The 13843-nt window shown below is 37.4% G+C and overlaps 1 protein-coding gene across 4 annotated transcripts in view; it reads left to right on the top strand.

The window, feature by feature from the left end:
• Window positions 1-13843, top strand: part of STK3 (serine/threonine kinase 3) — a 321260-nt gene that overhangs the window by 167025 nt on the left and 140392 nt on the right. For all 4 annotated transcript variants that reach the window (XR_016236531.1, XM_008255787.5, XM_089336371.1 and 1 more), the window contains one exon: window positions 10009-10146. Coding sequence is in view for 3 of the 4 variants with exons in the window: in XM_008255787.5 (XP_008254009.3) it covers window positions 10009-10146 (138 nt within the window). In the remaining variant the exon portion in view is untranslated. The remainder of the gene's footprint in view (window positions 1-10008; window positions 10147-13843) is intronic.

The raw sequence follows: 13843 nt of genomic DNA, 5'->3' as shown, positions 1-13843 counted from the left end.
TCCCTAGTCTTATCTGTTCATCTGGCTCAATTCTGCCTCCTTCTTCCACTTGGCAGGACTCTTGTCCTCACATTGGGGTTGTCCAAATAATCCAAGATAATCTTCCTACTTTAAGATATCCAACAGAGTCATATCTTTTTTTGCCATGTAAGGTAATATATTCACAAGTTCCAGGGATTAGGACATTTTTTGAGTGGGTGGAGGTGATATTATTCCACCTGTCTGTCCATCTATCTAATCTTTACCCTTTTCTTCTGTTATCTAGCTGTCTGTCATCATTTTTTGAAGTATTTGATACTTAATCTCCAAATATTTACTTTTGTATAGATTCTCAAAGAATAAAAACATACATCTCAGAAAATTGTGAGCTTCTAATGTCATTTATCTTTTAGTTCATATTTGGCCTCCTTTTTATTTTTTATTTTTTTATTTAAACATTCTTTTATTTTTGAGAAACTTAATTAACTTTGAAGAAGAACTCATGAATTATACCTCTTTTGCGAGCACTTAGACATAACTATAGCTTATGAGACATAAGCTTAATATACTAATATTAATACACTTAATACACTAAAACCAAGTAAATCTTTGAGAACAAGTTTTACTATTCACTTTCATTATCCAGCTCTTTGAGGACAGAGGTCCTGCCTGGGAAGTTAGTGCGCAGTGACTCTTGTTAATTTAACAATCAACACTCTTAAGTCAGTGCTCACCCGAGGTTCTTGACATGAGCTGCCTAGTCTGTGGAAGACTTTTGAATCCACAAACTCCTTCAGTATTTAGACAGGGCCATAGACAAAGTGGAAGTTCTCTCCTTCCTTCAGAGAAAAGTACATCCTTCTTTGATCACCACTTCTTTCCACTGGGGTCTTACCCACAGAGGTCCTTAATGTAGGACATTTTTTTGGCCTCTCATTCTAAATTTAGTTATCATCCCCCACACCCACATGCCATAGTTTTTAACTATGCCATTGATTTTTTTTGAAGGGATGAGGCTAAGAGGTTTTTAAAAAAATCTTTTCTGTAGAATCCCTCAAATCTGGATTTGCTGTATTATTTTATCATTTAGAAAATGTTATTTAGCATTTTCTCTATTCCATGTGTTTTCTATAAACTAGAAGCTAGATTTAGAGAAGGGCTGTCCAATAGATGTTTCTGTAATGATTTAAATGTTCTCTTTCTGTACTGTCCAATATGATAGCTGCTGTCCACATGTAGCTAGGACACCAACTGCTCCTCCTCCCTTAATTCTGTTTCCATGCTGGAAAATTGGCTTTTATTGGCTAGATTAATGATTACTAAGGTGTTTCTGACTAGAGCTGGGGTGAATTGTGAGTGCATGTTCTCAATACTTTAACCCTGTGCTTACTGTAGAACTCCAGGAGCAAGGTTCACTTTAGAGTTACTGTTCTCTTCAAAAATGTGTCTGTATATTTCACATTTGTTTTAGAAGGAGAGGCGATAAAATTTGCATTTTATATTAACTTCTAGAAGACCTTTTATTATCCTTCCCTCTCTTTTCCTCCCTCTCCTTTCTAACTAGCAGTTTAGCATTTATCTAGCTGGAACTTCATCCCTTGATTGCTAGGTAGCTAGAGTGCAGTCTTTTATATATCAGGAACCTGATAAACATCTAGTCCAGCCTTTTCACTTACATAGGGTTAAAAAACAAAAACAAACAATTGAGGCCACACAGTCAGGGAGAGAAAGGTGGATTTAGAGCTCAAGACTGTTTTTCTGACTCAGGTCAAGTGCTGGCTTCAGTCCATTGTAGTGTTTGCTCTCTTATTTGTAGTGGTCGTTTATAAATCATTATTATTATATTGCCTTTTCGGAATGATTTCATTTGACTTAGCTTGCTACCTCTGCATTGTTTGCTATCAGGAAACAGCAATGTTTATTTAGTTCTTTCTAGTTTTATAAAGTGTTTTCTCATCCTTTTCATTATATATATTTGTTATGAAGATAACCTGTTGTTCATAAACCTGAGGTTCTGAAAGTAGTGGCATGGATTTCTTTGTTTTTCTGGCGAGTCTATCACTTCTTTACACTCACAAATCCACCAGCCATAGCTTTAGACATGCACGCTGACTCATCTTACTGGGATGATAAAGTTCAGGCATTGTAGCTTCTTAGTTTGATCACTTTGCACATCTCCTGAGTACACTTGGAGTCTAAAGCATGAAAATAATGGTTTATTTTGAGGCAACTGTATTTCTTGGCTTCTTAAGACTACTTTGGATTAGGTAAGTTCTTGTTATTTATTTAATTCTAACTGGTGCATAAAAAGTATAAATAGTTATGAAATCCCATGTGGTGTCTTGTTACAGCTATACATTGTGTAATGTTCACATCAGGGTAAACAAATCTATCTCCTCAAGCTTTTATCATTTCTGTATGGTAAAAATATTCAAAATCTTTCTTCTAGTTTTATCACACTGTCTTCCATAGTCACCCTACCATGCAATAGAACACCAGATTCTGTCTCCTAACTATAACTTAGTACTCATAAACCAACCAACCTACATCACACTCTCCCTTCTGCTTTCCCTAGCCTCTCCTAATCATTTCACTCTAGATTTCTAAGGGATCACTTTAGGCAAGGGTTTTTTTAGAGTGTAATCAGAAATTCACTGTGTAGTTAAGCAACACATTGTGTGGAAACAAACACAAGGATAATTGTATCATTTATTGTACTAACATTCTTCAATCAAAATGGTGTTAGAGATAAGATAAATTATATGGCCGTAATGTGTGTCTGTGTGATTTGATTGGTGGCAAGGGAGTGAATTATTAGACTAAAGCTAGCCACTGAACTCCAAAACTTTCTACAGCCAGGCCTACCTAATTAAGTCATATAAAAACCTGCAGATGGGCAAGAGGATCCTCTGTGATTCATGATTAGGTTAAGTTAAATACAGTAAAGTCAGAAACAATCTATTAATTTGTTACTACATTTTTAGACTAAAAAGGGGAAATAAAAGGTGTAGTGATTTTTCTGGAGACATTTTGGTAGATTCTATGTAGACTTTTTTTAAACTGTATACTCAATGTTCATGCTTGTTCTATGCTTGTTTGGGAGTAAGATGTGACATTTAGGTTCACTTTATGGCAGTGCTGGGTAAATAAGAGTTAGAGTTAAGCTTTTTATCCTTGGGTTTCTAATAGCTACTGCTGAGGTGAGCCTTATATGTTAAGATTATCTGAAGATAAGGCTGCAACTTATTGGCTCAAAGTTCAAAGAGAGCATTAGCTTCAAGGACATAAATCACTGGGTTGTTATCCACCAATTTGTAACAGAAGTGCAGATGAACAACATTTATCTAGACAATCTAGTATCGTTTACCTGCAGTTTGAGGTCAGTCTATATAGGGGCTTATATAGGTCCTTTGAACTGTTCTGCAGAGATGAGAGTTCAAATTTATTTTTATTCTCTAATTTGAAGTAGCAGGTGGTTTTGTGTGCTTTTTTCAGCAGCTTCTGTTAACCCCATTTTATCCATCCTAGGCTATACTAGGTTCTGCCTCAACTAAGAAGCTATCTCAGATTAAATATTAGGTTTTGTTGTTGTTGCAGACAGAATTTCATTATCTGGCATCCATTATTTGGTAATTGTTTCACATGTGTTCATTTATTTTCTCTATAAGTTGATTGTGAGTTCTGTGGGTCTGAGTATGTGCTGTGAGGATTTTCAGAATCAGAAAAAAAGGACCCTAAGATTAAATAGATGACTGAGCCAGGTTAGATGAGGCCATGCAAAAGGTAGAACATCCATCCTATTTTATTTTGAAAAGCAATTTATTTAATAATTTTTTAAATCAGAAAAATAGAGATAGAAACAGATAAATACAGAGATATCTTCCATACACTGGCTCACTCCCCAGATGCCTGCAACAGCCAGGACTGGAACAGGCTGCAACTGGGAGGCTGGAACTCAATCTGGGTCTCCCCCATAGATGGCAAGGATCCAACTACTTGAGCCACCACTATTGGAAGCTGGAATTAGAAACAGAATTGGGACACAAATCCAGGCACTTGATATGCAATGTGGGCAAGCCAAGGGTGGTTTAATCCCTGTGCCAAATGCTTGACCTCACTTTCAAATTGAAAAAAAAAAATTAAAAATAAAATTTATTTGAAAGACCATTAGAAATAGAGAGAACTTCCTGGTTTAAATCAGTCTGATTTTAGCAGATTATTACATTATAGGAATACAACATATATGCAACTGGCACTGTTTGGTCTGTGGCCTGTCAGTTTGCTAACCCAGAATTATAGCACAATTCTAAACACACAGAAAAGCTGTATAAAACTACTTATTTTTTTGCAAGATGCTTATTGTTTTATAATACTGGCTATACTGCTTTTGAAGGACTGTTGTAGATGGAATATTGTAATATGCGCTAAGATGTGTAAGAGTGTTTTCACCTGTTAAAAGATTTGCCCCTTTTGAAGGAAGATGTATGTACTGATAAAGAGATTACCTGTTGTCCTAGGATCAACAGACTTAAATACTGAGTCTTTACTGCTGTGTCCACAGAAGGGCCTTTGGGATCACTTTCCAAGTTAGAGACCAATGATAACACGTTGTAGTTATGTGTCTGCACACTGAGGGCATTCAAAAGAATGACACAATGAATTGTTAGAATATCTGAGTGCCTTGCAATTAAGGTGTCTAATTTTTTATTTCATGAATTCTGGGGTAATCTTTCTTTCTTCCTTTCTCCACCTCTCCCGGATAGTATTGTAGGCAGAACTTCTTTGTTCTTCCTTGGTGTTTATCTTATGCCTTGTTTCTTTCATTCCCGTAAATACCATCCTAGTTTCAGTTTTTATTACTCATGTTGAGATACCTACACTAGCCCCCTAACTGACTTTTGTATTCCATGTTCCTATTTTTTTTAAAAAGTTATTGTTTTAGAAGATGTACATCTTGGCTCATAAACATACTCTGATTAAAAGCAAAAGCAAGAGGACAGCACTGTGGCATAGCAGGTAAAGCCACTGCCTGCAATGTGCCAGTTCTAGACTTGGCTGCCCCACTTCCGATCCAGCTCTCTGCTATGGCCTGGGAAAACAGTGCAAGATGGCCCAAGTCCTTGGGCCGCTGCATCTGTAAGGGAGACCTGGAAGAAGCTCCTGGCTCCTGGCTTTGGATTGGCCCAGCTCCGGCTGTTGTGACCATTTGGGGAGTGAACCAGTGGATGGAAGACTCTTTCTCTCATTCTGCCTCTGACTCTCTGTAACCCTGACTTATAAATAAATAAATAAATCTTCAAAGAAAAAAAAAAATCAAAAGCATGCATGCACACCCCCCTCCCCGGGAAAACTGTTTTCACTTGTGTACCATCTTGCAGACCGTACTGTCTAGTGTGAAACACCATATTCTCCATTCTGTTTCCAGTCTTGTCTTCCCTGAGTCCATCCAAGGTAGATCTGCTTGCCCTCTGATCCTTTCAGCAGATAGTTTATTTTGGTGCAAAAATTTTTGAAATTAATTCAGATAAGGGGTCTTCAAAAAGATCATTGCAAATGTGTATTATGATAAAGTTATACATGAATTTTCAAATTTTGGCACCAAAATAAGCTCAGTTTTTAACTCCATTTTCCATAAACTTTTTGCATTGCCCTTTTAATACCTAACAGCATGCTCTGGGTATAGTAGATATTCAACAAATGTTTCTGAACTTGATTTATTACTTTATATTTTTCCATTGTTTTTTAAAGTAAAATATATAGGAAATGAGATGCACTATTTTAGCCATTAATAAGTATACAGTTCTGTGCAATCAAATTTGTTCACATTACTGTGCAACAATCACTCACATCCATCTCCAAAACTTCTAAAATCTTCCCCAGCTCATTAATCTCTGCTCCCTCCTTCTTGCTTTCCTCCAGCCCCTGACAACCTGTGTTGTACTCTGTCTCCATGAATTTGACTACACTGGGTGCTCATAGAAGAGAAACCAAACAGTGTTTGTCTTTGCAATTGGCTTGTTTCGTTCAGCATAATGTTTTCAAGGTCCATCAGTCTTTTAGCCTGTGTCAAAGTTTTCTTTTTCTTTTTCTTTTTTTTTTTTTTTTTTGACAGGCAGAGTGGACAGTGAGAGAGAGAGAGAGAGAGAGAGAGAGAGAAAGGTCTTCCTTTGCCGTTGGTTCACCCTCCAATGGCCGCCGCGGCCGGCGTGTTGCAGCCAGCGCACCGCGCTGATCCGAAGCCAGGAGCCAGGTGCTTCTCCTGGTCTCCCATGGGGTGCAGGGCCCAAGCACTTGGACCATCCTCCACTGCACTCCCTGGCCACAGCAGAGAGCTGGCCTGGAAGAGGGGCAACCGGGACAGAATCCGGCGCCCCGACCGGGACTAGAACCCCGTGTGCCGGTGCCGCAAGGCGGAGGATTAGCCTGTTGAGCCACGACGCCGGCCAATTTTCTTTCTTCTTATGGCTGAATAGTAATACCTTGTTGTGTCTGTGTGTGCATCATATTTGTTCATTCATCTGTCAATTGATACCTTTTGACTGTGGTGAATAATGCTGCTATAAATAATGGGTATACAAATATATATTTAAGTCTCTTATTTTGGGAATATCCCCAGACTTAGAATTTCTGGATGATGTGGTCATTCTGTGTTTAGTTCTTTGAGGAATTACCATACTGTTTTTCATGTCAACTGTACCATTTTACATTTCCACCAAAGATGCACGAGGAGTCCAGTTTTTCCACATCTTTGCCAACACTTGTTGTTTTCCCTCCTTCCCTTTCTCCCTTCCTTCTTTTATGATGATAGCCATCCTAATGGGTGTGAAGTGGTATATCTGTGGATTTTGATTCCCCTATTTCCCTATTAGCAGGTGATGCTGAGGGTCTTCTCATGTGCTTGTCATCCATTTGCATATCTTCTTTGGAGAAATGTCTATTCAAGTCCACTGTCCATTTTTTAATCAGATTGCATGTGTTTTTCTTGTTGAGTTGTAGGACTTCTTTATATATTCTACTTTTAACTGATTATCAGATACAATTTGCAGGTATTTTCTCTGTTCTGTGGTTTGTCTTTTTTCTCTTTTGATGCTGTCCTTTGATGCGCAAGTTTTCAATTTCGGTAATGTACAATTTATGTATTTTTCTTTTATTGTTTGGACTCTGTTATGATATCCAAAAAATCATGGCTTAAATCAGTATCATAAAGCTTTTCTCCTATCTTTCCTTCTCAGTTTTACATTTTTATATATATCATCTATATATAATATATATAGTATGCATTTTAAAATTTATTTACGTACTTGAAAGGCAGAGTGACAAAGAGAGAAGGAGAGACAAATAAGGTGTAATCTTCCATCTGCTAGTTCACTCTCCAAGCAGCTCTAGGCCAGACTGAAGCCAAGAGCTAGAAACCAGGAACTCTATTCTGATTTCCCACAAGCTCTTAGGCCAACTTCTGCTGTCTTCCCAGCCACATTAGCAGCAAGCTGGATCAGAAACAGAATAGCCAGGACTTGAACTTGCACTGCACTATAGGATGCTAGCGTTGCAAGCAGCAGCTTAACCTGCTGCACCACAACTCTAGCCTCCATAGTTAGGTTTTTGAGCATTTTTGATATAATTTTTGTTTGTGTTATAATGTGAAAATAACCAATTTTATTTTTTTACATGTGCATATCCAGTCTTCCCAACATCATTTGTTGGAAAGACTTTTCCCCTTTGAATGATCCCCCCCATTCATATTTGATAAGATGATTTCACTTTTATTGATTCTCAAAGTTGTATTTGTAGGAATTTTAAGATGTTCCTTGTCACTGCCTTATCTTAGAACCTTAATACTTGCTTATTCATTCTTCCCCACTTTGAAATTAAAGGAAGAACTTGTCAGATTTGTATTGCCAATAGAATCATCATTTATCACCTCTTCTATCTTCTTATTAGTTTATTTAGATTTTGCAATCTCTTTGCTGTGTACTTTGCTTTCTTGCATCTTGAAACATCCTGGAAACATTAGAATACTTTGCCAGTCTTTTAAATGAAGGCTCCTTTGATGTCTTAAATTTTGTTTTCATGTTACTTAACCTCTCTGGGCTTTAGATTCATTTTTTTATCAAATGAAGATTGAACTAAGTGGTTTGTCATTTATCTTTTACTGTGGAAATTCTATGATCCTAGGCTACTGGTGAATGATTTTTTTAATCAGCTAATAAACATCCAATGAAGAGTATAAACTTTTTATCATATATAGGGAGCACTTTAAAATATTGATTCCATAATATATTCTCTTTATTACTTTCTTTGCAGTTTTGATATTTTCTCCATACTTGAACAGAAGTTTTAGTCTCTTTCAATGGTAAAAAAAAAAGAAAGAAACCCAAAAACTGAAGTTTCTAAGTGTTATTGTAGTTTGTAGTATTACAACATTTATCTTCCTTATGCATTAATGGGCGAATGGGCATAATTTAATGTACATTAAAATTGTTTGCACATGAACACAGAGGACACCAAAAGCCAGGTGAAAAAGAGAAGAGAATAAACACAGGGCCTTTCTTCTGGAAAGTCAGAGAAATAAATCTACAACTCAAACAGGGAGTTTTGGGATACTACACCCTTGGATACATCATTGAGAGGCCTGTCGTCGTATGTTGCCTATGCATATACAGATTAAGATTGACAAAAAGCCATTTTTCCTAGTCTTGTCTACTATATCAGTTGTGTAATTATATAATCTTATAGGTTCAACTGTAGTTATAGCATATGCTAATTCATTTTATGTTGTAAAATTTTTTGCCTTTGCTGTTTGCCTTTTTTTATAACATTGAAGTATGATCAATAATAGCTAGTATTTATCACATCCTCAGTATATTTGTTTCAATTTTATTATTTTCATGCCTTTCACATCTTTTTAAAGGCTTCTTCATTTATTTTGAAAGAGTTATAGAGAAAGAAGTTTGAAGGAGGGAGGGAGGGAGGGGAGGAGGGAGAGACAGAGAGAGAGACAGAGAGAGAGACAGAGACAGAGACATTTCCCATCTGCTGGTTCACTCCCCAGATGACTGCAATGGCCAGGACTGGGTCAGGCCAAAGCCAGGAGCCAGAAGCTTCATCTATGTCTCCCATGAGGGTGGCAGGGGCCTAAACATTTGGACCATCTTCTGCTGCTTTTCTCAGGCACATTAATAGGAAGCTGGATCAGAAGTGGAGCAATGAGGACACAAACTGTTGCCCATATAGGATGCCAGTGTCACAGGTAGTGGCATTATCTGCTGTGCCACAATGTTGGCCCCAGAAATGATGTTTTAGTGAAGATATTTTATAAGGAACTATTACAGATGCCAAGGAGAGAAGTTAGCTCCTTACAGATAGATAGTGATTCCCTAACATCATTAGAGATTCATTCTCTTGGTTGGTACAGGGTGACTTGACAGGTAGACTGGGATGAGAACAGCTTTTTATAGCTTTTGAATTTTGAACTATCTGAATCTGTTATTACTGTTAAATTATTAGTACTGAACCATTGGTAAGAAACTGAAATGGTATGTTACCTTTAGAACTTTTCATTTGAAATCTTGAATCCTGTTCTTAATAGAGAAATAAAAGTATTGGCTGTATCAAATACTATTTCAAATCATAGCAGCAATTTTATTGGGTTGCTTGTAGTCAAACTGAAATGGGCAGTAAATCTGGCATAAAGTGGAAAAATTTGGGAATACTTGCATATCTTTTTAGGGAATTTCCTTAGCTTAGTAACAGGGTTAGAAAGCAAAGTCTTCTTTAGAGACTGATAAAAAAATTGATAAATTATTTAAGAATGGTGTGCTCAATGAACTGCAATCCAAACAGAGGAAATGTAATGGGAAATTATTACATTAGTACCAGAAGGACTTACTTGCTGAATTTCAGGCTTACTAGAAATTCTAAAACAGCTTAAATTTATTTTTTAAATTTTGAGTATGATTAAAAAAGAGATTTATTTGGTTATACTATTGTGATTCTTAATATATTTTTTGGATGTTTTATTTGTACTAGGCTATTTTTATGATTCCAACAAACCCACCACCGACATTCAGGAAGCCAGAACTTTGGTCTGATGATTTCACTGATTTTGTTAAAAAATGCTTAGTGAAGAATCCTGAACAGAGAGCTACTGCAACGCAACTTTTACAGGTCAGTGCTGGTAAGGGAAGGATATTTTCTTTAAACCTTTTAGCTTTCTGATATTGGTCAGAATTGCTATGAGTTTCACAACTGATTTTGAAAGATTTAAACCTCCCTAGAAAGTATGGATGGATAGTCCATGCGTGTGCGTGTGTGCGTGCACACACACACACACTGCCGTGTGTTCTCTTTGTCCCACTTTTTGTTTTCCAGATTCAGTCTTACACCTCTTTCCTTTGTGTTGTTCTTAACTCTTGACTCCTAAAATTCCTTTAAACAAACTTTGCAAAGATTTCTCATTTCAGAAAGGATTTGTTTCCATAGTTACTGTTGCTCATGTTTTCCTTACATTCCTTGACTCTGCATTTCTCCCTTGACTTTGGTGCAGTATATGATATGTAATTGCAGGATTGTCTCATGTTGTAAATACTAGTTATAAGATTACCTAAGTGAAGAATTTTAGTATCCCTGTTATAAGTATACTTTGTATTTGGAGTATTTTTTTAAAATCTACTTTGAAATTTAAGACAAGTAGAAGGCCAGTGCCGCGGCTCACTAGGCTAATCCTCTGCCTTGCGGCGCTGGCACACCGGGTTCTAGTCCCGATCGGGGCACCGGATTCAGTCCCGGTTGCCCCTCTTCCAGGCCAGCTCTCTGCTGTGGCCAGGGAGTGCAGTGGAGGATGGCCCAAGTGCTTGGGCCCTGCACCCCATGGGAGACCAGGAGAAGCACCTGGCTCCTGGCTTCGGATCAGCGCGGTGCGCTGGCTGCAACGCGGCGGCCATTGGAGGGTGAACCAACGGCAAAGGAAGACCTTTCTGTCTCTCTCTCTCACTGTCCACTCTGCCTGTCAAAAAAAAAAAAAAAAAAAAAAAAGACAAGTAGAAATAATGTAATACCTGAAGTATTTGTGAACCTTTATTTTCTCAGCAGAATTACATCAGAATTCTGAGCTAATAGAGTGTCTCACATTAACAAAATTTCGTATGTACAAAATGAGTCTTATTAAGTGACAAAAGGATTCAAAACATGGCTGTTATAAAAAGTGACTTCCCAAGGTGCCATTTTAAAAAATGGTTTTGTTGAAGAGTATGGGAAACAGACTCTTAAATGTATGCTTACTGTTAGGAAAATTTAATTTAGTACTAAATGGAAGCCAATTTAGCAATCTATCTAAAATAAAAATCCATGTATTCTTTGGCCCAGCAATTACACATCTAGGAAAAATTTAACCTTATATGAAATAATATATGTGGAAAAATATTCACAGAACATTGCAATAGAAAAAGATTGGAAACAACCTAAATATCTGTCAGTAAACTGCAGACTGTCTAAGAGGAGTGATTGGAAAAGTATGTCCACACACATGTGTGCATATGTACGTGTTTGTCAGTGCTTCTATCAGGGTGTCTCTGGGAAGAATGGCCTCCTGAGAAGATCATTGCGGGTGAAAGACAGGAATGGGATGGAGACTTTATTCTCCCTAAATACTCTTTGTGGGACCTTAAAAAAGATTTTTTTAAATATTTATTTGAAAGGCAGAGTTACAGAGGCAGGGGGCAAGGAGAACAGAGAGAGAGAGAGAGAGAGAGAGAGAGATCTTTTATCTGCTGGTTCACTTCCCAAAGGGCCACAATGGCCAGGGCTGGGCCACACGGAAGCCAGGAACCAGGGGCTTATTTCAAGACTCTCACATGGGTGCAGGGGCCCAAATACCTGTGTCACATCCTCTGCTGCTTTCCCAGACACATTAGCAGGGAGAGCTGGACGGGAAATGGAACAGCTGGATCTCAACAGGTGTCCATATGGGAATGTGGTGTTGCAGACAGAGGTTTATGATACCATGTCATAATGCCAGCCTTGAGACTTGCAAATTTTGAGTTTTATGTAAGTATTACTTTTGAATTTTGAGTATATGCAAATATTAGTTTTTAAAAATGAACTAATTTATGACTAAGAAAAGTAAATTTTAGGTTATATTCTTCTGTAAAAAATTGAAAACATTAATTAAGACATTTACTTTGAAGTATTGTCAAAGGAATTTTAAGTGCAGAAATCAAGACCCTATTTGTATTGTCATAATGAGTAAATAAATTATTTAACCCCCCCAAAAATGCAAAAAGGAAAAAAAGAAAAAATAAAGACAGGCAAAGCCAAAAAAATGCCACAAAATATGATGGTCAGCATTTTAATTTTTGGATTAAAAAAACAGTGTTTCTTTCTCCAAACATTTCTAATTTTTCTTGAGAAAAGAAATTCTTATGTTTTTTTTTAACTTTTATTTAATGAATATAAATTTCCAAAGTACAGAATATTGATTACAATGGCTTCCCCCCCATAACGTCCCTCCAACCCGCAACCCTCCCCTTATCCACTCCCTCTCCCCTTCCATTCACATCAAGATTCATTTTCAATTCTCTTAATATACAGAAGATCAGTTTAGCATACATTAAGTAAAGATTTCAACAGTTTGCTCCCACACAGAAACATAAAGTGAAAAATACCGTTTGAGTACTAGTTATAGCATTAAATCTCAATGTACAGCACACTGAGGACAAAGATCCTACATGAGGAGTAAGTGCACAGTGACTCCTGTTGTTGACTTAACAAATTGACACTCTTGTTTATGGCATCAGTAATCACCCTAGGCTCTTGTCATGAGCTGCCAAGGCTATGGAAGCCCCCTGAGTTCACCGAGTCTGATCATATTTAGACAAGGCCATGGTCAAAGTGGAAGTTCTCTCCTCCCTTCAGAGAAAGGTACCTCCTTCTTTGATGACCCATTCTTTCCACTGGGATCTCACTCGTGGAGATCTTTCATTTAGGCTTTTTTTTTTCCCCCAGAGTGTCTTGGCTTTCCATGCCTAAAATATTCTCATGGGCATTTCAGCTGGATCCGCATGCCTTAAGGGCTGATTCTGAGGCCAGAGTGCTGTTAGGACATTTGCCATTCTATGTTTTACCATTCTTATGTTTTTAACTCAGAACTTTTAGGGTAGAAAAGCACTTGATAAATATTCTGACATAGTTCCCTGCTTTTGTGGATGAGGACACTGAAGCCCAGAAAGGTTCAGTGACTCTTTGAACATCCCACAGGGGCTCACTGATTGTGCGGGGTATATTTTGGCCCACTCTGGACCCCTTCTTACTTGGCCCTCTGCCCCCAGGAAGTTGCCCCATATGGAGTAATTAACAGGCTCTGTATGGATTTGGCCTAGGCATCTTTCTTTATATTAACAGTAAGCAGAGCAACTATTTTTGTATAATGCTTATGCATAGTGCTTATTTGCCAATATTTGCTTCCTTGGTTTTTATTTTTCTATTCTTTTTAAGAGAAAGCTTTTATTTAATAAATATAAATTTCATAAGTACAACTTGTGGATATTAGCAATTCTTCCCCCCATAATTACTCTCCCACCCCCAAACCGTCCCACCTCCTACTCCCTGTCCCATCCCATTCTTCGTTAAGGTTCATTTTTAATTATCTTTATATACAGAAGATCAACTCTGTACTAAGTAAAGATTTCAACAGTTTGTACCCACACAGACACATGAAGTATAAAGTACTGTTTGAAGACAAGTTTTACTATTAATTCTCATAGTACAACACATTAAGAACAGAGGTCCTACAAAAGGAGCAAGTGCACAGTGACTCCTGTTGTTGATTTAACAATTGACAGTCTCATTTATGATGTCAGTGATCACC

The sequence above is a fragment of the Oryctolagus cuniculus genome, chromosome 6 (genome assembly GCF_051225735.1).
Source record: "Oryctolagus cuniculus isolate XC-2025 breed Fujian yellow rabbit chromosome 6, ASM5122573v1, whole genome shotgun sequence".
NCBI lineage: Eukaryota > Metazoa > Chordata > Mammalia > Lagomorpha > Leporidae > Oryctolagus > Oryctolagus cuniculus.
This window is presented reverse-complemented; position numbering and strand designations above follow the sequence as displayed.